Below are 27,859 nucleotides of genomic sequence, written 5' to 3' on the forward strand. Positions count from 1 at the left end.
AGGGAGGTAGCAGCATTGAGAGTTGGTGGTGAGGGGTGCAGATCTTCTGGGGCTTTGTAGGTCACTATAAAAGTTTTAGATTTTATTCTGAGTAAATTGGGAAGACATTGGGGAGGTTTGAGCAGAAAGTGACATGATCTGATTTATATTTTGAAAGACTCACTCTGAGTCTGTAGTAAGAGTAGACTTCTGAGTGCAAGGGTGGAAGAAGGGAGACCAGCTAGAAGGCTTTTGTAGTAACCCAGGCAACAGATGATAGTACTTGGACTAATGAGCAGCAATGGAGGTGGCAAGAAGTGGTGAGGTGGGGATGTGTTTTAGAGATGATACAATAGGATTTATTGGCAAATTGAATATAGAACGTGAGAGATGTAAATCAGGATGAATCCAGATAGTTCACTGGAATACTGGTTGGTATTGTCATTACCATTTTCAAGGAGCATGGGGGCGCAGAATTCTGAGTTCTGTTTTGGGTATGTTAAGCTTGAGATGCCCGAAAGCCATCCAGGTAGAGATGAATTTATGAGTCTGGGATTTAGGGGAGAAATCTAGGCTAGAGATGTAAATTTGGTGGTCATTAGCCATGAGACTAGATGAAATCATCAAGAGATGTGTTTAGACAGAAAAGACGTGGGTAGCTGAAAAGAAATGTGTGTAGACAGAAAAGAGATGTATATGAAAGTATTTTATTTGTCATGTCAATCTATTATTCATATGCACAAAAAGAGAAACATGATGAAAAAGTCTTAAATTAAATCAAGGGTAATTTCTCTAAATATGAGCAAGTGTTCCAACTGTTAGGATGATTTAATATGGAGTGGATTGCAGGTGGTTCCGTTCTCGGAGAGCTTCAAGGAACTGTTTGCCAATTACAGGTCTTGGATTTCTTAGATTACTGGTGGTTGGGGGAGACTTTCTTGTCCTATCAAGTGTAACTAAAAGAGGAAAATGAGAACCACATGAATAAAAAGCAACATATTTTATTATAATTAAATGTGCACATATAAATATATATGTATATGTTCATGCTCATCAAGAAATTAGTATATGCTCATCAAAGAATATTTGGAACACTAAAAAATGAAAATCACCTGAACATATATCACTGTTATAATCTCTTTTTAAATAATTTTTCCTGTACATTCTGATAAAGTTGCAATTATAAATAGGTCTTTTAAATTTGATAAATTATTGTTAATTGCTTTTTGAATTCAAGCACAGGAAATTTACTCAATTGCTTTAATGAATAATATGTACTTCAGTTCTCTATTGTGTCTAGGAATGGCAAAGAAATGGAGAAAAGTTGCTGAAAGAGTTGGGCAGGAAGAAAGAAGAGAGAAAAGAAAGAGGGAGAAGACAAGAGGAAGGGAAAGGGAGTAGGAAAGAAGAGGATAAAGGAGATGTGGCGAGAAACAGAAGAGTTGTGGGAACACAATAGAGAGATGCCAGGGAGAAGTGTGAAAAGAAAAAGGTTTAGTAATTTGTGAGAGAGCTCCTGAGATAATCGCCATTCATCTGGCCCTCCAACACCACAGCTATAAACAGGAGCGTAATGTGTTGCTTCATATTTCTGCTCTTTGAACTTCACATAGTTTGTTGGTTTCAGTTCTTTATCTGCTCTTTTGCAATAAAATAATTAAAAACATTCAAATCAACAGGGTAGCTGGAGCTGCCTGTGAATGGGAAAGTCTTCTCTTGTTAAAGAAGCTAAAACTAGGTCCCTAAAGAACAAGAACTTGAGGGTTCTACCTATGCCTTAGGTATTGATCAGCACAGAAAGCAAAAGGCACCAGCTGTTTATTCTATTTACTCTAGTTCTTCATGAATCTTTGATTTCATGTTTTCTCCATCATGTTGGTGATAAGTTAGATGAATTAGTTTGGAGGCAATAATAATGAGGACAAAGTCATTCCATAAAAATTTTTGTATGCATCAACAATTTTTCATGGACAGACTGCAAGTTTACCCACAATAGCTTCTTCAAAAATGAATGTGATTGTCTGAAAAATCTATTAATTTACATAAACTTATCACCATACCAAAAAAAAATTCATCCTAAGCAAATATATCACTGATGTTGGCCATTTATTTTAAACTTAACAAACAGTACGTCAATGCATTTGCTTCCAAGATTTACTTAATAACGAGTAAAAATGTATGTGGTTTCTATTGACTTTTATATAGATCACACACAAATGCTAATGTTAACCATGTACCAAATCCTGCTTTAAATTTCATTATTAATTTCAAAGAAACATATAAATCTGGCTATAATATTTCAGTGTAAATAAATCAATAAGGTCTAATGGCCAGTGTATTTGAAAGAACAGGCCAAAATTTCATAGCTTTAATGCAGAGGTAGAAATTAGACCACATTTTCCAAGTACTGGTTTATGTATTGAGTAGTACATAGGAAGAACTTGCTGTCCCAAGTACAAAACAAAGATAGCATCAAGAAAGATTTCAATAAATGCAAAATCTACTGTAAATGTATTTTCAGGAAATGCAGTACTAACCTGTACTAGGTTATTAAAGACAACTAGGGGCCACTGAAGTGCTGATCTAATCTGGAAGGTGACACAGTGAGGACCACTCAGTCTCCTCAGAAGGCTGTGAAATTGAGCCAAATTGGGCCAATTTACTATTTATTGCCTTTGTCTTAATTTTATAACCATTTTCATATATTAATACCTTCCAATTTATGAGTAAAATATTTTAATGGTAATGTTAACATAACAAAATATAGAATCTTGAATGTCGAAGGAGAAAGAAATGATTTTCTATGATATAATATCATATATTTTGTTTGAATGCACTCCAGGAAAACAGATGTAATTTGTTTCAACTTTACACTTGGGCGATTTTTCCTACTGGACAATATTTTACTTATGAACTATACTATGATTTAGGGAGGGGCAGTATTTAACAATAGGCATTTCTTTCATTTGCATACTTAGTACATTTCTTTTTTTCTTTTCTTTTTTTTTAATATATTTTATTGATTTTTTACAGAGAGGAAGGGAGAGAGATAGAGAGCTAGAAACATCGATGAGAGAGAAACATCGATCAGCTGCCTCCTGCACATCTCCTACTGGAGATGTGCCCGCAACCCAGGTACATGCCCTTGACCGGAATCGAACTGGGACCTTTCAGTCCGCAGGCCGACGCTCTATCCACCGAGCCAAACCGGTTTCGGCTTTTTCTTTTTTTCTTATTTTAAAACTACAAGGAGTCTATAACTGTATCTATTTTTATATCTGTAAAATTGAGCATGATTATGTGTTTTTGCTACAATTAAAAAAATTTAAAAAGTGATTAACTCTTTCTGCAGACAAATGTCAAAAATAGAGTTCAAATTCAAAAATATAGAAGGATATGACTTTTTGAGAAGTGGTGTTTTATTCCTCCAATTTTAATCAACCATCTTAAAGAAATTTCTCCATTACTTATAAGAACGAATTACTACAGTGGATAAAATTATATTTTAAAAAATTTTAATGTGAATTTTCCACAAACAAAATTTGTTAACATAAAGACTGAGAGGCTCTTGTTTTAGCATATGATTTTTGCTAGTTGCCATATTTTCATTTTGGCCTTTTTTAAAATTATTTAACTACAGTGCACATACAATATTATATTAGTTGCAAGTATACAAAGTAGTGAGTAGACATTTATATATTTTATGAAGTTTTCACCCCAATAGGTCTAGTACCTACCTGGAAATATACATAGTTATTATAATATTATTGACTACACTAGTGCCCCGGTGCATGAATTGAAAGGGAATTAATAGAAGGTGGCCAGTAGGGCAGGACTGGGCAAGATGGGCCAGACACACTCTGGAGCCAACCTCTTGCAATCCATCCCCAACTGGCCACACCTGGGGCAGTACCATGCCTCGAAGGGCATCTGCAGAGTGAGCGGGGTCCCTCCTGCAGGTGGGATCCCTCATCCTGGCCTGTAGGTATCAGGTGAAAACCAGCTCTCCAACATCCCCTGAGGGGTCCCGGATTGCAAGAGGGCGGCTCTTGAGTGACACACCTAGAATCAGGCTCCCTCCTCTCTGGTTCCGAGGTGCATCACCCAAGAACCGCTGCTACCAAGTCACTGCAGCTAGGCAGCTCCTGCATTGAGCGTCTGCCCCCTGGTGGTCAGTGCACATCACACCTACCAGCTAGTCGGAAGGTCACTTAGCCTTTTATATATATAGATTCCCTGTGCTGTATTTTACATCCCCATTACTTTTAGTATTATTCGGAACAGTCCACTTAATTTCAACTGGAAATTTGTACGTCTTAATTCCTTTCACCTTGTTTACCCATCCCCCAACCCACCTCTAAGCAAAGCTCAAAGTTATCAGGTAGTATTTTGCCAACTAAAAAACAAAAGGAATTTCTTAGTTAATATTCTCAAGTTCTTACGCTTGTCAAAAGAAATAACATACAGTGCAGGCTTATTTATAATTATTTACCATGGGCCTGGTGGCTTGTCTTCATAAGTTATTACAAAGATGAGTTTGTGAAAGCCTTATATCAGAGTAGGAAACCCCAGGCTTGCACTTCTGACCCTTAGCATGACTTTTCATTCAGTGGTTAGGGTAGTATTATTCAGATCACAGTCCACTTATTCAAGAAGATGAATCTGCCATACCCCCTAACTCTGGTTATACCTTTCAAAATCTCTGTGGACTTCAGAACTTCCAGAGCATTGCTTTGCCTTTTATCTCTCCTGCTTTCTTGATGTATCTGTGTTTCCTTTTCCTTTTCTTTAATGTTCACTCTAACTCTTGCCCTGCTTGTGCATTTCTCTACATATTTCCTCATATCCTGCTTCTCCCTCCCCTCTCTTTTACCCTCTTTTTGCTCCCCATCTTCTCTTTTCATGATGTGGTTAAAATATGTTGTGAAGAATTTGCCTGTTTACCAGCTCCGCGTCACCACCCTCCTACCATATTGTCAAGCCAGCAGGAATCACCACATACATGTCTTTTTGCACTTTGTTCTCTGCTTGAAAAGCTCTTCACCCTCTATCAAAATCCTCCAACTAATTCCCCTTTTGTGCAGATGCAATTTTTCTAGGAAACTTTCTACTCTGTCTCCTTCACTTTTTTAGCGGCACCCAGTATTCACTTTCATTCTCCTGATCTCTCCCTTTTTCATATGAAACTTACTAGAGGCCTGGTGCACGGATTCGTGCAGTGGTGAGGGGTGTGGCCTGTGAGGATCGGCCCACTGTGGGAGTGCCGCTCATCCTGGTCAGCTGAGTGGCAGTGGACCCGCCCTCTGAGAGGCTGCTGAATGAGGAAATTAGTCTGAGCTGATATTTCCGGGTAATGTGTTGGGTAAAGGCGTGTTCTGTGTTCTGGAGGAACCTGGCGGAGAGCTTTGCACCCCAAAGCCACTTGGTGAATGTCCTTGATGTGTGATGCCAGGTCAGTGACACCATCGGGGATGTTCAAGGAAGCTGTGCTCCAGGATCCTCAGCCATCAGGACAGCTTCCCCAGGGGGGGCCACAGTCACCACCCCTCTTGCTGTCCACCTATGCCAGCTCCCCACACTCTTTCTAGAACACACCTTAGAGGGCCTGCATCAGTTGGTGGGGTCAGGCCAGAGTCTGGATTGTCTCAGGTATTTGATAGGTGCAGAGACTTGGCCTCACCCTGAGCCTCATCCTGGGAGCAGCCGCTCATCCCGGTCAGCCTAGTGACACTCCCACTGTGGGAGCACACTGACCACCAGGGGGCAGCTCCTACATTGAGCGTCTGTCCCCTGGTGGTCAGTGCGCGTCAGAGCAACTAGTTGACCAGTTGTTCTGGTCATTCTGCCATTCAGTCTCTGGGCTTTTATATATAGAGAGATTAGTAATTTACAGAACTTACCAATTCATCCTATATAATAAAAGCCTAACATGTTAAGTGTCCGGTCAGGTCATCTGCTCAACCAAAGTGTAATATGCTAATGATATGCTAAGGCAGTGATGGCAAACCTATGACATGTGTGTCAGAGGTGACATGCGAACTCATTTTTTTGGTTGATTTTTCTTTGTTAAATGGCATTTAAATATATAAAATAAATATCAAAAATATAAATCTTTGTTTTACTATGGTTGCAAATATCAAAAAATTTCTATATGTGACACGGCACCAGAGTTAAGTTAGGGTTTTTCAAAATGCTGATACACCGAGCTCAAAAGGTTCGCCATCACTGTGCTAAGGCCACTCAACCACTCACTATGACATGCACTGACCACCAGGGGGCAGACACTCCAACTGGTAGTTTAGCCTGCTGCTGAGGTCCAGCTGATCGGGACTGAGCGAGACAGACCGGACACACCTTGGAGCCCTCCCATGTTCTCTCCCCAGCTGGCCAACCTCCTGTGTCCCTCCCCGACCCCGATCATGCACCGGTGGGGTTCCTTGGCCTGGCCTGCGCCCTCTCACAATCCAGGCTGAGGGACCCCCCCCTTCGAGTGCACAAAATTCATGCACCAGGCCTCTAGTTTCCTATAAAAGAACATTAAAGGCAAAAGTAGATATCTTCATAGCCTTTATTACACAACTAGTGGCCCAGTGCACAGATTCGTGCACAAGTGGGGTCCCTCAACCTGGCCTGCACCCTCTCGCAATCCGGGACCCCTCAGGGGATGTGGGACTGCTGGGTTTCAGCCCAATTGAACTGGCCTGCAGGGATCGGGCTGAAACCTGGCAATCTGACATCCCCCCTAAGGGATGTAGCAGTGCCAAAGTGGTAGGTGGCCGGGGAGGAGCCCTAGCCAGGGCTGGACACAGCTCCACGGCTGCTCATCCCAGCCCTGCTGCGCCAGCCACTGCTGCTCCGTGGTGCTGCTGCAGAGGCGGGAGAGGCTCCTGCTGCCGCAGCTGTGCACCAGCCATGAGCCAGCTTCTGACTGAGCAGCACTCGCACTGTGGGAGCACACTGACCACCAGGGGACAGCTCCTGAATTGAGCATCTGCCCCCTGGTGGTCAGTGGGTGTCATAGTGACTGGTCTACCGATCATTCCAGTCGTTTGGTCATAATGGTCACTTAGGCTTTTACATATATAGATGTCACCTTGTACATTTTATTGAATTTATTGGAGTAACATTGGTTCACAAACTATGCAGATTTCAAGTGTACAACTCAACAAAACATCATCTGCACACTGCATCATGCACCCATCACCCAAAGCAATCTCTTTCCATTCCCATTTATCCCCACCTTTGCCCACTTCCACCTACCTCCTTTCCCTCTGGCTATCACTATACTTGTCTGTGTCTATGTGTCTAATATATATACATATGTTTTGGCTTTTTTGCTTAATCCCTTCACCTTCTTTCATCTAGCTCCCCTACCCTATCCCCTTTGACTGACAGCTGTCAGTCTGTTCCATGTATTCATGCCTCTTTCTATTTTGTTCATCAGTTTTATTTTGTTCATTAGATTGCACATATAAGTGAGATCATATAGTATTTGCCTTTTCTGACTGGCTTATTTCATTTAGCATAATAATCTCCAGGTACATCCATACTGTTGCAAATGGTAAGATTTCCTTCTTTTTATGGCCATGTAGTATTCCATTGTGTAAATGTACCACAGCTTTTTTATTCACTCATCTATTGATGGGCACTTGGGCTGTTTCCAGATTTGGCTATTGTAAATAATGCTGCAGTGAACATAAGAAACCCAAAACACTAATTTGAAAAAATATATGCATTACCTGTACATTAAATGTGCTTTATAAATATTGAATTAAATTGTATTCTTAATTTAAATCCCAAAGATCTAGATCAAATTGCCTTTTAACTCCATGTGACATTTAGTTAAAATTTTCCATGATTAGTGGCTTTTAACTTTAAAATTTTTCCCATCTTTAAAAGAAGTCTTCTCCAGTGAAATTGTGTCAGCCTACTCCCAACTGTAATATACATCTTTATTTTTAAATAGTAAATAAGATAAATTAATAAAACATTGGTAGTTCTAAATATACTATAGTTTTAATGTACAAGGAAATTAAAAATATCTTTATTCCAGAAAGTGAAAAACTCATTAGTTTATGTAAAATTATAATGTAGATGGGGAAATCTACGTTACATTATTATATTCTCTTAGACTTTCAGACCAGCAATTTAAAGTGTTATTCTTCTTTACAGTTACTATATCAACTCTTCTCCAACTTGGTTCTCACCACCTCCCCTTATTTTTTCCCACCTCACCTACAAGGTTAATGCTTTGCATAGAGTAGTTACTAATTACCTTATTCAATGTCCTTTATAATTGCTTAACCCACTAGCATAGCTATTTATGCATTCAACAGAAAGAAAAAAGGGAAAAAAATCTCAGTTACAAATTGTTACCGTTTATACCAAACAATTCAAATACACCACCATTTGTTTTTCTTCTTTTTAAAACAAGGCCTTCTTTTGGCTTCTACATGATTCCTGTATCTCTACTCAGTTCTTGGCATCCACCAATTATGTGCTGCCCACATCACTCAACAGGTTTGTTAGAAAAAAAGATTCAAAATGGCAGATGGGGAAGGAATGCTAGAAACTGTGTGAGGGCAGCAATAGTTTCTATCTTGAGCTCTACTGTATTACTTGCCCCAACAACTAGCACAGTTCCTGGCATGTAAGAAGTACTTAAAAATATTTTTCAACCCTGGCTGATTTGGCTCAGTGGATGGAGCATCAGCCTACAGACTGAAAGGTCCCGGGTTCGATTCCAGTCAAGAGCACATGCCTGAGTTTAGGGCTTGATCTTCAATAGGGGGGGTGTAGGAGGCAGCTGATCAATGATTCTCTCTCATCATTGATGTTTCTATCTCTCTCTCCCTGTCCCTTCCTCTCTAAAATCAATAAAAATATGTTAAAAAAATTTTTCAGATGAATGAATGAATATATGGATCTGTATTTGGGTTTATATTGGAGATGACCAACTATCATCTATTTGTTGATCTCTTTCTTCCTAATATATAAACACTGTGTTTTCAGATTATAAACAATTTGGAGAAATAGTCTCCCCTTTCTAATGACTATTTTACTTATAAAAAACATATCCACTTTTTAACTCTTGGTGGGGGTACAAAATGGAAAATAATCCTAGTAAAGAGAGTGTGTTAGAGGAAAATCAGCTAAGCATTTGCTTTTACAAACATTGCCACTAATTCATAACATGACTTTGAAAGTGATCTGACTTCTGTGTCTCAGGTCATTCAATAAGATGAGCATGATGGCTGGATCACTTTTGGGGGTGGGGAACACAGGTGTTTTTGAAAATCTAATGAAAGCTTTGAATCCACTTCCCAATATTTTGTGCACAATTTTTTCTTACCAATTTCCCTGAGGACCAAATTCGAACTGTATGTCAAGATCACTGAACGAGCTGATCTCAAGGCTTCCTTCCAGCTCCCTATGTCCAGAATGGAGTTGGCTTTGTCTCATCCAACCCATAGTGTGCTTTCAAGCAAATAACCTAATTTATTTCTCAGTGCTACAAAGTGGGGCATTAACACACACTAGAAGCTTTCCTGTCTGAGTTTACAGTAGGAGAAGAGAGCTACATGCTTCTTAAGGAGAACATAAGCCAAATTCGCAGCTTCCATAGGAGAGCTGTCTATTCCTCAGGCTAATTTCACAAACATACTACCCTGCTCCTCCTCTGTTCTTGCTCTAAATTAACTTTTATGTATACTTTCATTCCAAGCTTCACCAGACATTCTTCAGATGCAGAAACCATATGTGGTAGCCAGTGTTTGGTTAGGACTCTAATGATACCCACCACTTAGTATTTATAGGTATTTTGGAGCAATATTCTCCCCTCTCCAGTGACTATTTTACTCCCATGTTTTACTAGGGTTGCTTTGTGTGGCCAATAAAATAAGGCAGAAGTGATAGTGTATCATCCTGCAGTTTTCATCTTAGAGATGAATTCTTGCTCCCTCTCTCCTCCTCTCTCTCATGCTCAGTCTGTTATCATATCATAAAGATACCTAAGAAACCTATGGACAGCCCCACATGGGAAAGAGGAAGCCTCTGGCCAATAGCCTGCTAGAAACTGAGGCCTGCCAATACCATGGGAGAGAGCTTGGAAGCTGATCCTTTGGCCCCAGTCCTGGCTGACAGCTTGACTGATACCTTGTGAGAGACCCTGAGCTAAAATCACTCAGCTCAGCTGCTCCCAGATTCCTGACCTAGATACACTGTGAGATAATAAATATTGTTTTAAGCTGCTAAATTTGGGAATTCATTATGCAGCAATAGATAGTTAATACTCTCTCTCCTACTTAGTACTATTGGTAACATTTTACAATTAAAATCTATTCAAGCAATCTGTTCTAACCTCTTTTTTTATATATTTTTCAAATGAGGCTCAGGTTGTAACCGGTTTGGCTCAGTGGATAGAGCGTCAGCCTGCAGACTCAAGGGTCCCAGGTTCGATTCAGTCAAGGGCATGTACCTTGGTTGCGGGCACATCCCCAGTAGGAGGTGTGCAGGAGGCAGCTGATCCATGTTTCTCTCTCATCGATGTTTCTAACTCTCTATCTCTCTCCCTTCCTCTCTGTAGAAAATCAATAAAATATATTTTTAAAAATAAATAAATAAATAAATAAATAAATAAATAAATAAAATGAGGCCCAGAATAGTTAAATGCTTGCCAAAGTCATCCAATTAAATACTGAAAGAAAAAGCATTAAAACCTAGTCTCCTAATACTAAACACTGCATTATTTCCATGTCCTATGCAACCTCTCACTTTCTAATCAAGTCAATCTAGTTTTAAGGGGTAAATAATATGTATTAATGTTTATACTAAAAGAGCACTATTGGTATGATAAACTAAGACCGATAAATCATAAATGAATTGTGTAAGCCTACTTTTTTTTCCCTTTTCTCCTAATTGACAATTAAGTCCATTCATAAACCCTTATACAAAGAGTGGGTAGAGCAAGGTAATGAATATTAATGAACATGAGCTAATTTTGCTACTTGTGGGTAGTTCTGATAAGAAACTTTGGTAAGAAAATTGGTCAAATTTTTATTAAAATAAATGTTCAGGTTATTAGCAAATATTAACCATCAAGTCACTTTTGTGAAAAATATAAATAACTGATTATTTTTTATTAGTTATTGCTTCTGCATTCTTCTTCAGTAGCTCCTTATTACCTACTAGAGGCCCGGTGCAACTGGGCTGATCAGGGGAAGGCGCCACTCCCATCACCCTGCTGCTGCTGCCACTGCTGGCTGCCGCAGCCGCAGCCGCCAAGGTGTTTTCATCAACACGGACTCCAGTCCCTTCACTACGAAAAAAATGACAACTTTCTTTAAGCATTTTCAAGATGTCTCTTTCATAGGATATGACCTTTCTTTCTTTCTTTTTATCCTCACATGAGGATATTTTCCCATTGATTTTTAGAGAGCGTGGAAGAGAGAGGGAAAGACAGAGAGAAACATCAATGTTAGAGGCACAATTCAAGTGGTTGCCTCCTGCATGAGCCCTGACCTGGGCCCCACCAGGGAGGAGCCTGCAACCTAGGTACATGCCCTTGATCAGAATTGAACCCGGCCCCAAGCCACGGCCATGGGGCTGGGGATGGGAGCCAGCCCCCCTGTGTTGTTCTCTCCAGCTCCGGGGCTGCGCACGGACGACCCTGTCTGTTGTTCTCTCAGGCCCTGGGCCCACACCAGCCCCTCCTCCTGAGCTGGTTGTGACCTTTGGCCTTTACAGCGTCCCAGCCTAATTTGCATATTATCTCTTTCTATTGATAGATAAGAATAAAGTACATGTTCCCTAAAATGGACTGTAGTCTCATCTATCCCTGATTCCTACTTTGAATTTGATACTCCTGAAACTAATTCCCACACATACCTACTGACACACCATTCAGTTTTCCGCATGTACTATTTTCAGGAAGAAGTGCCCTTTATTCTTACTCATTCCCCATTCCCTATCCCCTTCTAGCTAGCCTGGTTCACTCCCACTAACTCTTCAAGATGTATACAGTTCAAATGTATAAGGTCCTTCAAAAGTCTTGCTCAGTCTCTCCCTGGTTCTGTAATTGGCCCTTCACTATGACCTCCTAACTTCTACCTGAACATATCTTTATCACATACCACATTCTATTAAAATTGAGTCTTTGGTATTGGTCTTCCAAGTGGGCTGAAATTTTCCAAAAGGTGGATCTTTTCCATATTTTTCTACGTAGCCACAGTACATAGCACACAATATATGCTCAATCAATATTGCAATACAGGATATAGTATTCTAGTTCCTGGAAAGAGGCACTGCAACTTTCAAAATACAAGCATTCCAAGATTTTTTTAATAATGCATATGTCTAATTCTCAGGAAAAAAAAAGAAATAGAGATATATGATTTACCCAGATATAATGTCTTTGCTCTAACCCGTCATTTTTATTCCCTTTCTTTTGCCTTTCTCTTTTAATTGGGCAAAGTTCTAAGGGGATTAGAAACAAATTGAGAACATAATAATCATGGACCAAAGAAAGAACCAATTTGCCAGTAAACTATTTTTTTTCCAACTATCCTTCAGAAGTGCTTGTTAGAACACTCTCTGCTGTTTCTTTTATTTGTTTTTGTGTTTGTTCTGTTTGGATTTAGTGGCCTTTGGAGAGGGAAACTATCTGGCTGTACTCCTAACATTAACGGATTTATTCTCTAAAATTAAATTGTACATATCTATATATTCTATAACAATTGAGGACAATTAACAGAAGTATAAATATTTTTAATAAATATCAGAAACATGTTTAAAATACAACTAACTTAAAGTTTGCAGCATCTCTAGCAATTTTTTAGCAAAATAAACTAAAAGTTCTATGCCAACTCAGAGGAAGGCAGATGGAGATGTTGTGTACAAGGAAAGTTGGAGTCAAGTTTTTATTTAATGATAAAAAGATAATGCCAACTGCTCATTAGGTCATATTACAGAGAAGAAAATGTCAGCTGTTTATAGTTCTTCACATACAAATTATCCCACTACATGGTGCAAATTAATAGGTGATATTTTAATAACGCCAGTGACATGTGGTGAAAACTAAAATTATGCTTTGGAGTTAAACCCTCCTGGGTTCACATCCCAACTCTGACAGTTACTAGCTATGAAACCGAGAGCGAGTTACTTAACTCTGTGAGCCAAAGTTGCCCCCTCTGTAAAATGCGGATAACTCTGCAACCTTAAGTGTTCTGTGATGATTAGAAATTTGATAATATATATAAAGTGTCCGTAGGGCCAGGTACATAATAACCACTTAATATGTTTACCTCTTAAAGTAGTTGTTCTTATTATCTTAAAATAATATAAATGGCCTGTGTTTTTATTCTGGAGTGAAATGTTACTTAAAAATGCCTCACTTCACTCTGGTTGGGGTGACTTAATGGTTAGAGCATCGGCCCATGCAACAAAGGGCGGAGGGAGGGTTCGGTTCCCAGTCATGGGCATGTACCTGGGTTGCAGGTTCTATCCCAGGCCCCAGTTCAGGCACATGTAGGAAGCAACCAATCAATGTGTCTCTTCCTCTCACATTGACCTCTCTCTTCTCTCTTCTCTCTCTCTCTCTCTCTCTCTCTCTCTCTCTCTCTCTCTCTCCTCTCTCCCTCCCCCTCTCCTTTCTATTCCTCTCCACTCCCTTTCCTTCTCTTCTTCCTCCCTCCCTCCCTCCCTTTCACTCTATCTAAAAATCAATTGAAAAAATATCCTCGGGTGAGGATTAACAACAACAACAACAAAAAATGCCTCGCTTCTTCCCCTTCCAAGTCTCTTAATAATTTGTGTTGGCTTTAAGGAAACTGGGAGGTTTAAAGGAGTATTCTGAACATGAACTTGTTGCTCTTTAATGCATAAGCATGTTCATCACACAGCGAATTCATCGAGCCTACTATTCAGTGTCTACTCTTTGTAAGTTAACTAACCATCAAATATTTCCAGAAAGCAATCATTTCACACAGAAATTTTTGATGTGATCATTTCAATTATCAGCTGACTTTGAAGACTAATCTTTCTTAATTAAAGTTAACAATGCCTAAATAAGAAGCAAAACAGGCCTATATATAATTTTAAAACTAGAACTTGTACAATAGCAAACTTATCAAGCCAGTCAATCTCCTAGGGGTCTTTTCTTCAGTGAAATGGACTAATGGGGATTGCAAGCTTACAGCAAAGAGGTATTTTGAGAAATAATTAAAATGGAATGAAGTGTCCAATTGCACCAATTTTAATATTGGCATATGTATTTTAAAAGAATTACATCTATTTAGCTCAATAAAAATGTTCCCAGTTGTACATTGTGCAATTTTACATAGACTAAATTAGACAATTTATGACAAAAACAAACAAAATTTATTTCTACACATTGCATTAATTTTAATAATGATATTAAATAATACTTTAAAACATCATAAATTTTAAGTTCAAGTACAGCTCAACAACCATGATATATAGATTTATGCCTGTCTTCTTTGGGAATGAATTATTATTCAATATCTGATCAACTTCAAGACATTTAGAAAATTTGAAGACCAAGTTTGGCCAGAATCTTTTCAAAGTGTATAGCAGCTTTGTATGTCTACTAAACACCCAACTTTATTTTATGCATTATTTATGCAGAAAGAGGATTGACCACAATTTCTCAGAAACAGAGAGACTTCAGTAGATTTATCTCAGTAGAAAAACATCTCAGCTCATTCCCTACTTCATGATTTATAGGGAGTAAAACTATGCCAGCTGCTTGACTACTGAGTGTCCGGTTAAATAGCTGAAACAGGTGATCCAGCTCTAATGATAATGCCTTATCTTAAAAAAAATGTGGCAGACAACCTCCATAACTTTGTCCTTAAAAGGCTAAACATATTCCTCAAAACCATTGTTTCTCTTACTTTTTTAGAAACTATTATGAGAGAGGAGAGAAGTCCTCCATAACGGTAATGTAGCTTTTACAATGAGTATCTGTGAGTAGTTGATTTAAGCAGGCTGTAATTATGATCAAAGATCAAAAAGGTATTAAAAAGAGAAAAATATGCACTTATCCAGAAAAGCGGTATTATTCCAATTTAATTTATGTTTACTTTACCATTCCAATTTAAATTATGCCTTCAAAAATGTTACCTTTTAAAGGAAATAGCCATTTTTAGTAAACAGGGCAATCAGAAAAAGTCTTAAAGTTAATAAAGGTCAAGTATTTTTCTCATATTTTGAATAGAAAAAAAAGAAAATCTTTGTGAGCTTAATATTGATACCTAGAAAGATATTAAGTCACTTTCCATTTCCCAACCTTGCAGTACTCTCTTATTACCAATCATCTGCACAAAGTATGTCCTCTGAAGGTAATATATTTGTTTGCTCTTTCATTCTGATTATTCTTCAGGTCATTTTTCTTTCAGAAAAGAATTTCATGCTACCCTCCTCAGTTTGATTTAGGCAACCCCTAATATGCTCTCCACTTTCCTCCTCTGACTCATAGTTCACCCTCCACCCCCAACTAAACTGCTAATTCTCTAAAAACATGGATTATGGACTTAACTACTATTTACTACTTACTTCTGAAGCATCAGTCTGGCATAGGGAAGTATCAATGATTATTTATTGAATTAGTAAAAAACTGAAAAAAGCAGTCACCAATCTTTCAAAGTTTTACATGATATCTTCATTATTCAAGCAAACAGGGAGAAAGCTCTCCACTGCCTACATGTGAACTCCCTATGGTTACTGCCTCAGTATTTACCAGACTTGCCAAGCCTGTGGTCAGAAATCCAGTTAGAGACACAACAGGACACCAAGAGACTCTCCAAGAATCAGGCTACTGGTACTAAAACAAATTCATACTGTATTCACCAACTTGGCACTTCTCCCCAGCTCTTTATCTCTACATACATGTCCTCTTCTCCCTTCAACATTGCTCACCAAGTCCAGGACCAATCTTATAAGTGCTAATAATGAGTAGGCAGATCCCTACTAAAATTTATAGCCCACTGCTTGTTTTTTTTACCAGTATAGCTCGTTTAATTCTTAAAGACTTTTCCTCCCTTTTTTTAATGCAGATATTCCTTAAGTCAATGTCAACTATGATTATATTTTTCTTTATATAGTTTTTGATATACAGGGATTAGTTGATAGTCAAATGAGAATAAGAATGGGTGTTGAAGAGGGCCATAGCTCTTCCAGGATTTGTCTTTACCATGCCCTGCCAATCACCGTTCTTGTATCACCAGTGGTAACTGTACATGCTTAGATCCTTGGCCTCTACAATAAAACTTATTCACTAGTTCCTTGAAATTACCTAGAAAACACTAAGTCAAATAGGTTATAGAAGCCAAGACATTTTTAATGATAGAGGATAAGAAAGAAGAGAGGTGCACTTCTCTTTTATTTCAGCAAAGCTTTAATTCTTGTCCACATCAAATTTTGATGATAACTTAGTAATATATTTCTTACTTGTAACTAGTTTTAGATGTGTAAAAACTTAAGGGAGAAATATACTGAGTGATTGCCAATCCTTCTCTCTTCTCCCACCTCTTACATTGGACTAAGTGCTATTTCTTCTCTCATTGGGAGATAGAAGGAAGAGTAAGACATGATACTTAATCATTCCAGAACTGGCATTCTAGTGGCATTGCCAAATGCAAGCGTAAAGAACCATAAGACAAGGCAAATGTGCTGTGTATGGCTAGAAAGACAATTCTATTTACAATCTTCAGTAAGTGACTTGTTCAAATGATATTGCAATTAATTCATTAAATTTGCAATTCTCCCTCTAGGTTATGCTAAATTCCACATTTCTAAATAGTTTTTGGCCAGTAAATGAAATTTGTTCTTTATTGGTACAATTGAAAGAACTTTAGCTTTTGCTCAAACTACTTTTTTGAAAAATAAAGCAAAAGCTTCTTGTTTTCAGGTACATAAGATAAGAAATTTTCAATCATCTTGGAATCCTAAAATGTTTCTAGTTTGGAGTTGGTTTCTAGGTCACCCAAATAATAGGTATTGGGCATCATTTCAAATTAGGAGAATGATTCTGTAAAGTTGCTCAGAACCCAGAAAGATCTTTAAAGTAGGTTTAAATCTTACTGCAAATCTCTGGATTTCAACCCAGCATCCATACCCTAAATATTACCCTAATAATCCAAAACATGGCTCCTGACTTTGGCACAAATTCTTGGTTCAATGTCATTCTTAAAATACTGCTCAGATCAATCTTATAGCCTTTTAATTTGGAACAAACAACTGAATGGAAGCTTGATTTTAGTTCGTCACTACACAATAGACAGATCCAGTAGCTCTCACTTTTCAATGTAATGAAATTTAAATGTTTTACCCAATCAAGGGTGAGAGTGAGGAGGGTAAGAGGGTTGTGTGTGGTCTGTTGTCAAATAAATTTGGAAAATCATATATAGTCTTCTCCTAGAGTTTTGTAATTCATATTAGTGTGGTATAGGCTTAGAGAATTTATTTGGTGAAAAGCTTGTTCAACTTTGTTTAACTTAATATTTCTCAGTCGGTTAGCCATGGAAATTGTGCTGCAGGAAGCACCATTAATATCTGCAGGAACACTAGTGATCTAAGAAACAAAGTTTGAAATTGCTGCGTTAAGAAAGATCTGCATTGCCTAGCCGGTGTGGCTCAGTGATTGAGCATTGACCCAGGAACCAAGAGGTCACTGGTTCTATTCCAAGTCAAGGCACATGCTTAGGTTGTGGGCTCAATCCTCAGTTGCGGGGAGAGGGTGTGTGTGCAGGAAGCAGCCAATTGATGATGTTCCTGTTTCATTGATGTTTCTATCCTCATACCCCTCTCCCTTCCTTTCTTTCTAAAAACCAATTAAAAATATTTGGGGAGGAAAAGGAAAGATCTGCATTGATTCTGAATTTCATATCAAATCATTTTTCAACATTATCTACAATTACATCTAAAGTTCAAATAGGCAGGTAAATGGAAAGTATTATAATAGCTTTTAATAGAACCTGATAAATATGGTATTTAAGGATGTTTAAATACACTTCATCTCTACTGTCTTACATCATAAAAATAAACTCAGTCTCATAATTGTCCTGATAAATATGCAAAGATTATTGCAGTTTGGGGCACAAATTTAACTAGTAGATTCAAGCCTTCTATTTGAGTAACATCTGCAATAGTCTTATTATCATATCAACCCCTCTGCATACTATTTTGTTTTTGTTTGTTTTGATCTCAGAAATCCTCCCACTACTATCTTATCAATCTATTGAATTCCATTGCCATTATGTTTAAGTACATCAAAAAGTTAGTAGAGCTACATTTTAAGAAAATCTTTTGTACTTCAATTCCCTAAATTTAAAATGCAAAATCCATTAAGTTTTATGTAAAGTTCCTTTTCCTCTCCTCACTTGCCTTTTTCTCTCCTGTTCACAAATAGATATTTTCTTCCTATTTATTCTTAACAAGACACTTGCTAATGTCTCTGTCAAGGACTCAAAGCTCACCCCAGTAGAAGTGATTTCATTCCTCTGCAGGGAAGTTGACCAAAGCAAGTGGAGAGAATCCTCCAGACCCTGTTCTTCCCCAATGTACATCAACCCTGTTCCCTCTGAGAATGGTGTTGTCCATTTAAAAAGCAAGTTTTACCTGGAAGTGCATATTGAATAACTCTCCTCTCTCCTTCTCCACCCCAATCCCTTTGTCTTTAGATAGTACTATACAGATCTGTTCAAAACTAGCTAACTTGAGCCCTAACCGGTTTGGCTCAGTAGATAGAGCGTCGGCCTGCAGACTGAAGGGCCCCAGGTTCGATTCTGGTCAAGGGCATGTACCTTGGTTACGGGCACATCCCCAGTAGAGGGTGTGCAGGGGGCAGCTGATCGATGTTTCTAACTGTCTATCCCTCTCCCTCCCTCTCTGTAAAAAATCAATAAAATATATATTTTTGAAAAAAGAACTAGCTAACTTGAATGATATTTGTTTGGTTAGTGAATTTGGTATGGCTTCTCTAAGTTAGATAGAGAATCTCAGGTAGACTGTGAAATGCAGAGATGAATCATGGTCAAGTTAAATGTTCAGGGACTCTTTATTGTGGCTTTCAGAACCATGTAAAAGGCAGAGGACCTTCATTTTCCAACCCATCCTGCATGTAGAAAGATTGTATGTGAACTGGGAGGACACTAGGCTAACTGAAATAAACCAGACACAGAAGGGGAAATACTGCATGATACCACTTATAGGCTGAATCTAAAATAGTCAAACTCATAGAAGCAGAGAGTAGAATGGTGGTTGTTAGGGCGTGGGGAGCAGAAACAGTGAGGTATTGTCAAAGAGTATCAGTTTCAGTTACAAAAGATGAACAGGTTCAAGAGATCTGTACAGTGTAGTGCCTATAGTTTATACTATTGTAGTGTATACATAAATATTTTCTAAGAGAATAAATCTTATGTTAAGTATTCTTGTCACAAAAATTATTATTATTATAAATAAAAAGAACAGGAGGAAACTTTTGGAAGTGGTGGATATGTTTATGGCATAAATTGTGCTGTTGATTTCGCTGATGTATGTTCACCTCCAAATTCATCAAGTTGTATACATTAAATAAGTACAGCTTTTTGTATGTCAGTCATACCTCAATAAATTCTGTGTGTGTGTGTGTGTGTGTGTGTGTGTGTGTGTGTGTTTCATGAAAGATTAGGTATGGTTTAGAAAAGGAAAGCATATGAAAAACTATTTCATTTAAGGAGGTTTTTTTGCTTATTACTTAGCCATACACAATTCCTGCCTTTTCTTCTACATGCCATATGTGAACTTAAAATACATTATTTCATAGTGATATAAAAGAACTTACTGTGCTACCTAAAATTACTTGATACAGAGGAAGAAGGCTAGGATCCTTCCAAAAATGAAAACGTTGCCTTAATCCCATCCTTACAAAGGGAACAAACCTCTAGCTTCATATCCTTTTCACTAACCTGGATGGACCCTCTAGGCTTGTAGTTTCTTTCCCCCTGAGTTTTCTAGACTGGAAGTTGTCTCTTTCAATCACTGCTTTGGACTCTGTGGGGTGGCCAAAGGGGGTGACACCTTAATTTGGGGCCACCAAGGTTCCTAGTTGTAAGTGGCTCATTTAAGTGCCAGGTGAGCTGGCACTGATGCCTGTACCGCAGGTGCTCTGCTTCAGCACCGCTTGAAGGTATCAGAGAGACTCGGACCTGCCTGTCATCATGTGACTGTGGCACAGGACCTGCTATCTCTGCAACCAACTCACTCCCCAAAGAAACCTTTTTACATGGCAGCTTTAGAGCTGTCATCACGTGCACTTCCAGGCCAGTTCTCCAGATGCTGGAACCCCTGAGATGTGTCAGAGTTCAAATGGACCCAGGAGAACATCCTTAATAAATCCATTTCAAAATCGTGCAGGATAAGTTACCTCTGGAGCCCTCCAAGGGTACAAAAATATTCTTGGGACACCTGAGGAGATTCAGGCTGAATTAGAACCTTTGGTTCCATTAGTTAGTGGTTTTCAACCTTTCCTGCACAATAAAATCACCAGAGAGCTTTAACAAACATTAATACCTCGGTCCTCCCCACCTTCTTGAGATTCTGATTTAACTGAGCTGTGTGTGGTTTCCCCAGTGATCTAATGTGATCCCTCAGCCCCGTCTTTCTCAGCTTTGGCAACATGTCAGAATTATCTGGGGAGCAAAATTCTCGATGCCCAGGCTGCGCCCCCAATCAATTTAATGAAAACCTTTGTGGGTAGGACCTGACATCAGTATTTTTTTTAAGTTCCCCAACTGATTGCAATATTTAGCCAAGGCTGATAAATAGAAAAGTGTAGAAAAGGAAACCCTTCCATATGTCTAAAAGCTGGCTTCTTGCATTCTCTCCAGTTTACTTACGTCTCTGATTGCTCTGAAACTATAGGCTGAAGAGCTGTGACACAGCTGAGTAACGAGGGAAAACACATATTCAGATGCTCTGGGTTGGCATAGAATGAAACTGATAGGTGAGACTTTACAAAGTAAATAAGAGATGTACCTGTGGCAATAAATTATTAGGACTTCATAAGTGCCAGGCACTTGCATTAGCCCACAAAAGAGGGAGCCTATAAGATGAAAAACAATCTTGAATATTAGACTTTTCAAAAGTAGCTAATTTTTTCAAATATGTTCCACAGAATGTTATCCATCTCCCATAACTTAGAGCCTTGACAATTTACTTAAGGGACTACAGGTCATCAGTTCTACAGGATTCCATTTTGTCAGTAATTCTAGGATGTTGGTTCAACTCCATGGCTATGTTCCTCATTATCTATTTTTTAAAGGTGGAATTGTCCTGGTTTTCTTATTTTTTATTTTGGCTATGTGAATTATTGTTCTTTGAGTTAACTTGCTCAGAACTGTTTGGAGCACAAGCAAGTTTACCATATTTAGAGGTGATGTGTATGTTTGGTAGCTACTAGCAGAGATTATTGTTGATTAGGAGCTTGTCCAAAGAATTGTTGACAATTGAGTCGCTGAAGATTTTGTAGCCAAAGTCAAATCCAACAGCACTGTGTTTATTTGCTTTTTGCCAATTGTTAGGCCATATCCCGTTACAGTCTAACAATCCAAAAGAGAGTATTGCCAAATCATTGGCCAGTTTTCAGAATGGCTAACCCTTTTCTTGCTCTGGAACTTAACTATAACCAGTAAGGCATACTTTTTTTTGGATCGGTGCTGTATGACAATTCAGGATTTTTCTTTTCTTAAAAGGCTTGGGTGATATTGACCATTGCTGGGAAAGGCAAAACTTTTAAGTAATTGGATGCCTAAAGGAAGGAGACCATCCTGAGAGACTGAGCTCTGTTGCACATCTGTCTCTCAGGGCGGTTGCCGGTTCCCAGTGCACTGCTGCCGTCTCTCATTCGGCACCTCAATTCCCAACTTAAACAGCAGTGTTATTTCTGTCAGGTGTGGAGTGATTGCTTCTGTCTGTCTGCTGATGGGTTGCCTGGTCCAACAATTGTCTAAATTCACCCTCTGGCCTGTCTCCCAGGGGAGAGCTCTGACAAGAGCGGTGGAAGCATTGACCATCATCGCCAGGCCCTTTATGATGGTATTAATGCTTCCCTGCACAACAGCATATGTATTCTACTTGTGAGGTGGGGGCATTTTATGCTTTTATTACCCTTTTATCAGTATTAGTTCAAGTTAAGTTCTAGTTTCATCACCTGGAAGCCTACTGTGAGGCTAAATGTGGAGCCACCAGAGAGAGCAAGTGGAGAGGAGAGGCTTCTTATCTCCTGGGTGATGATGGTATGCAGTCTCAGGGCCAGGCCTCCAGCAACAGCTTCTCTCCCCTGAAGACTCAAAATGTGGTCCAGCATCTCTTTGCCTCTCATGGGTTCCTACATTTACACAGTTGGGTCTTGCTTATATGTCTACTAATACGTCTTATTTCTTTTGGGTTCCTTGGTACGCTTTTTCTGCTATTTCATTCTAATATAAACATAATATATTTCACAAGACACCACTAAAGTAAGATAAAAGTGAAATGAGATCTTCACAACCCAGGGTAGCTTATGTAACTTTTTAAATTACCTAAAGATATGAGACATGAGCTATCATATCCTGCTCCCTACCATTCCCCCATCTCTTTCTTCTGGCTTTCCATCCACCTACCCCAGCCCAACACCTTCTGAAATCAGAAGTATCCATCCAGATTTTCCACCTCCTCTACTCACTCCAATCCATTATCTCAGCAATATCTTATAAACTACATTCTTATGAGTAGCTATGCTTAATACTGGTAAAGTAAGCAGTCCTTCAAGACCCATTAATATCCTGAGGTCACTTCATTACTTTTTCTTTTTTTTTTACTGCAGAATTAGTGTTAGAGGAGAAATGTCTTATCAGAGTGGCTTTATGGTTACTCAAGGTTTATGCTAAATTGTATTTCGGACTACAAAATAACTTTAGCATTTTGTGTATATATTTACAAGTGCCTATGTTTCATGGTTTTAAGAAATTTTAACATAAATAAAACTTACATATGTGAATGCATTCCAGTTGTAGATATTTTTCTCCCAAATAATTATACATATTATTCATTTTTACTGGATTTTATATCTAATTTTTCCCTTTTTTATTATTTGACAAAAGCATTCAAAGGAGTTAGTCAGCATATAGAAGAATTCCACAGGGTTTAAGTTTAAGACACTTACTACTACAATTTTCAATTAGTTCTGACAGCTCATTCTTACCATTGAGATAATATCACTTTCATCTCATTCAGTGTGTGTGATAATTATGAGTACTTAAATTTTTCACATGTATGTTATATAATTTCTGTGGTTTAAAATAAAATGGGCTGTAAACTAGAAGATATATTGGAGATCATCTGTACATATCCCACATCTTACAGATGAAAAATTGAGAATTGGAAAAAGTAAGAAATTGTTCCAAAGTCATTCACAGGCAGGGGTTGGACCCAAGTGTTATAACTTCACCTAGTCTTCGCCATCAGGTTCTGTTATCCATTATAAATCTCAACTTATAAATGAATTTTTTATAAGCCAAATTCTGTTGCTCACATAAAAGTGGCCAACCACAAATAACTTTCCTTCAAATAGTTATTTCCTTAGCTAAACATCAGTATAATCAGACCAGTATTCTAAGGATAACATGATAACTTCATCAATAACAGTAATTATAAAACCACAACTGTTCACAATCCATTAAAATGGTCTTAACATTCTATATCAATTATAGTTAAATTAGCTAAGAAGCCTGAAAGCCATTCATTAAACAAACAACAAAAGTTTTAAATATTTACTAGGCCAGCCTGGCACTGTCCTAGACAAATGTTTACACCACCATCCCCAGGCATTCCTTTTCAATTGACTTTAACACATGATATTATAAGATGATTTAATAATAACATTGTTCAAGTGCTAGTAATACAAACAAAATTTATTTTTGCTCAGGGACTTTTAAATTCTAATATATATATATATATATATATATAGAGAGAGAGAGAGAGAGAGAGAGAGAGAGAGAGATAGAGAGGTATATATTTTATCCCATTAAATTTAATGCTATGATAAATCCAATCTTGATATTTCAAGATGAAAAGAATAACTGATTCTTGAGGAAAATTGAGACTTATTAGTTGAAAATCATGGAATTAACATCTTTCCAACGCACTTGTATTTCTTCCTTCACATTTACCTTTCTCTTAAGGTAACATAGAACTATGGCATAGGAGATTTATATAAATAAAATGGTAGGAGGAACCTATTTTTCTACTTAGGTAAATAATTAAACATTATGACATGCAAGCTCATTATGACATGAACAAATGAGGATACCACAGATTTCCTTCTGTTTTATAACAATTCACAATTGCACAAGTCACTAAATGCATTTTTGAACACAGACTAAGTATTTTGCATCACAGAAATGTCCTTTCAAAGAAAATAAAATTATTTTTAAAAATAAATTCTCTGTTCCTCAAACTAATAAGTGGTTTATGGTGACTATTTACTGAGTACTCTATTAGTGTTCATAATGAGTTTTGCTAGCAGATACATTCACATTTCAATGTGAATAATACCATTTATATTTTGCTTAACTTATGAGCATTTTGAACTTAGGATATAAAGAATATATTTTCAAACTAACTTGTGTTATCAGTTCAACTATATTAGTAAACTTGCCCTGTTCCAGGAGGTTTTTAGGAACACAGTCCAGCTATCCAAATTTAGAGAAATTAAAAGATGAGGTTTAATTTTTTTCCAAAAAGTAAAAGGAAACATAAAGCACGTCACTTGCTTTCCCAAGATTGTTATGGTTCATTAGTAGTGCTATAAATAAAAGACATTACTTACTGTAATTGTTCTTCATCTCTTGGGTGCCTTTGACTTTGCCTCGTTTATCAATTCTCAGATACCACTGTGTTCGACAGAAGAGTCTTCTCACTCTTATATCCCCTCCTTCCATGTAATCATAACTTCTTGTATGTCGCTCAGGGCTGGAACAGTTCACATTTGCAGCCATTTGCTCTGGAGTCATGTCATTGCAAGCTAAAGATATAGTGCCCACTAGACAGATAATGTGGAAGCAGGAACTGTAGAGCAAAGTTGGCAGGATCCATGTCAGTATCCATTTGCGCATTATAGTGTAGTGCTCCGGGTGTTCATGAATAACATAATGAAAATTAAATCTTGAGTTGATTGTTGCTCCTAGGTCATTGACCTCTTCCTATCTGTGAACTGCAGGTTGATTTAAGAAAGAGTAGTTGCTCTTTCCAGTTTGTTAGCCTTCTCCTTCTAGTTCCTGATAACAATACAGGATTCCTCCTTTACTCTGCGGGTATATCCTTATAAAAACAGGTTGTAGGAAGCTCAGTTGCTGTGACGCTGTTTGCTACTTGATTTCTGTTTGCAATGAGAGATTAAGAATAGGGACAGGAGGAGAAAGGAAGATGAAAAATTGAATGTCTAACTCTCGGTGGGTAAATAGTATTATAACATACAGTGCAGTGTATACTGTGGAGGTACATTTAAAACAGCCTTCATAGGATGTCAACATCTTTACCATTCTATATGTAAATTTATAAAAGTTATGCCTTGGTAGAGATAAAGCAAAATATTATTGTACCAATCATTCCAGTTCTATTTGATAAGAAACATCATGCTATTAGAGCTATTGGTTTAAATTCAGTTCTAAGAGTACTCTTAACAAAGTAAAAATGCTCTCCCTAGATTTCTTTGTTATATGCTTTTACGTTTTGGTTCATCAGTTATTTTCTCCTGAACTGCCCACACTTCTCAAGTTAAATGTCAGAATTGCTCTGGAGAGCTTCAACCTTCTCTTTCTGTAAGTTCTACAGTGAAATTACTATAGATAATTATATGGCTTGAAAATCTGGTAACTTTACTTTTCTCCTCAGTACTAAAACCAGAGAAAGAGATAAACTACTAGAACACATTCAGCATTATTTTTAAAGACAAATAACAGTAACTTACTTGTTCTGTTGATAACAGCTGGATACACAAGAATTCCATGTCTGTTGTCTGCCTTCTGCAACTTGAGCCTCTCTACTGTAGCTACAAACTACTTCTCAGCTGAGAAATTCTCCAGCAGAATCATAATTGTTTCCATAAATCAACAGGCAAGAGGATTTTCTCTGTGTGTGTGAGTGCGTGTATGCTTGTGTGTATGTGTGTGGAGCCTTTTATTCAGGGCTTTTCGATAAATACCTTTGCTGACCTCATTGGAAGCAATTAAAACTTAACCAGTGAGCTGTTAGTTGAATACAACAGCGAGAATAAAGGAGACTTGTATAATATTCATTCAATGGTCATGAGAGGGAGCTATGAACATGGTTTATGCTTAAATCTACAAGTGGGTATCTCCTTAGTAGAAACAGCTCTCCGAGTCTGAAGCAGTTAGAAGGGAAAAGGGAAGTTTCTGTACCGTCTTTACAACATAGCAGTAGTATATAAATTGAAAAATATTCCTTTGAGCATATATAAGGGACTTTTTAATAGTTAGAAAAATTTTTCCATAGCTCTATGATGCATGTATTTCTATTACTCTCTGGTACTCAGAATGTTAGAATAAAACTACTAATCCGTATTTACTCACATCTTTGTGTCCTAAAGAACAATGTTACAGAGGCAAGGGTATATATCCCTTCATACAGAAATATTTCACCATTGTATATGCATATAATTTGTATGTCTTATATTTCTAGACTGAAAATGAGAAGACCTGGGATCTTATTTGAGCTGGGCCTCTAATTACAAATATGACCTTGGACAAGTCACTTAACATTCCCGAGTCTCAGCTGCTACATTTGTAAAATTAGTTTAAGTGATTATATGGTGCCTTATAGTTTTAAAATTCTGTGACTTATAACTTCAACTACTGTATAAGGAAAAGGATACACAATTTTTAATTATGATTTTTAAAAATTAAAAATAAAGAAAATGGTTTTACATTCATTATCAGTATTTGACTCTTGCCTCATAAGACCATTATCACAATAAATAAATGTTAATTTATAGATGGAATTATAAGAGTTATAGCTAATATAAATAAGAAAGCTATTTTACTTTCCAGCATAAAGTGTTCTCCCCTTTACTTCCTGTTCTAGCATATATATAATTGTTTTCTGGTGTTTTATTAGGTATTTGTCACAGAATAATTGCATTGGTAATCTAAATCAATATTTAAGAATGTATATTAAAATTCTCTTTCCCATTTTAAGACACACGCATACACACACACACACACACACACACACACACTCTGCATTTGAAATGTACTACTTTACCACCAGGTGGTGCATGTAGACCAAATAGGATAAGGAAACTAAGTCCTTTCAATTGGATTATGTGATTTCCTTTTGTGTATATGCTTTTAGGGAACAGAATTAAGAGCATAGAATAGTTTAAATGTACCCAGGTCCTACTGTAGAAGCACCAGATATTGAAATTAAGTGTATCAGGGCAGAGGAGTTTGGGCCCTTCTATAGTTGAAAGCTAGATTGCTGCAAAAATATCCTATCATGCATTTCTCTAAAAGAAGAAAGAGAAGAAGGGAAGGAAGTGTGATGCTACTGTGTTCTGAATCATACCCCCATTAGTTTTATAGGCAACAATAATGAACAGGATTAGAACTCCCAGGACCTGGATATTCCCTCTAAAGAAATTAAAATTATTGTCAGTTCACATGTAAAGGTATTCAAGAGCTTCTAAATCAGTTCCACACTGACCCTACATATTTTAAATTAAGAAACCAACAGATTAGAAGTCAAATTTTTCTAATTAATCACTTAAGACTTAAATAAAAGAAATGGATAGTATGTTGGTAAAGAGTGCTTGGTTCCTTCTGAA

At 37.6% G+C, this 27,859-nt stretch overlaps 2 protein-coding genes across 7 annotated transcripts in view; one reads left to right on the forward strand and one right to left on the reverse strand.

Moving 5' to 3' along the window:
* Nucleotides 1–26,268, reverse strand: part of FGF7 (fibroblast growth factor 7) — a 64,330-nt gene extending 38,062 nt beyond the window's left edge. Inside the window, exons 1-2 of the mRNA XM_070423285.1 lie at nucleotides 25,985–26,268; nucleotides 24,845–25,393 (exon numbers count right to left, since the gene is read on the reverse strand). Coding sequence (XP_070279386.1) covers nucleotides 24,845–25,130 — 286 coding nt within the window. The 5' untranslated portion in view covers nucleotides 25,131–25,393; nucleotides 25,985–26,268. The remainder of the gene's footprint in view (nucleotides 1–24,844; nucleotides 25,394–25,984) is intronic.
* FAM227B (family with sequence similarity 227 member B) overlaps nucleotides 1–27,859 on the forward strand; it is a 209,825-nt gene that overhangs the window by 120,226 nt on the left and 61,740 nt on the right. Inside the window, exon 12 of one of the 6 annotated variants that reach the window (XM_070423257.1) lies at nucleotides 26,716–26,802. The exons of 4 other annotated variants lie outside the window; for them this stretch is intronic. In XM_070423257.1, coding sequence (XP_070279358.1) covers nucleotides 26,716–26,720 — 5 coding nt within the window. In that variant the 3' untranslated portion in view covers nucleotides 26,721–26,802. Of the gene's footprint in view, nucleotides 1–1,279; nucleotides 1,538–26,715; nucleotides 26,803–27,859 lie in introns of those variants that run through there. One more of the 6 variants, XM_070423249.1, reaches the window with a different exon arrangement.

This window comes from Myotis yumanensis, unplaced genomic scaffold, assembly GCF_028538775.1.
Source record: "Myotis yumanensis isolate MYYU_CA2020_CCGP unplaced genomic scaffold, mMyoYum1.0.hap1 SCAF_1, whole genome shotgun sequence".
In the NCBI taxonomy this organism is placed as follows: domain Eukaryota; kingdom Metazoa; phylum Chordata; class Mammalia; order Chiroptera; family Vespertilionidae; genus Myotis; species Myotis yumanensis.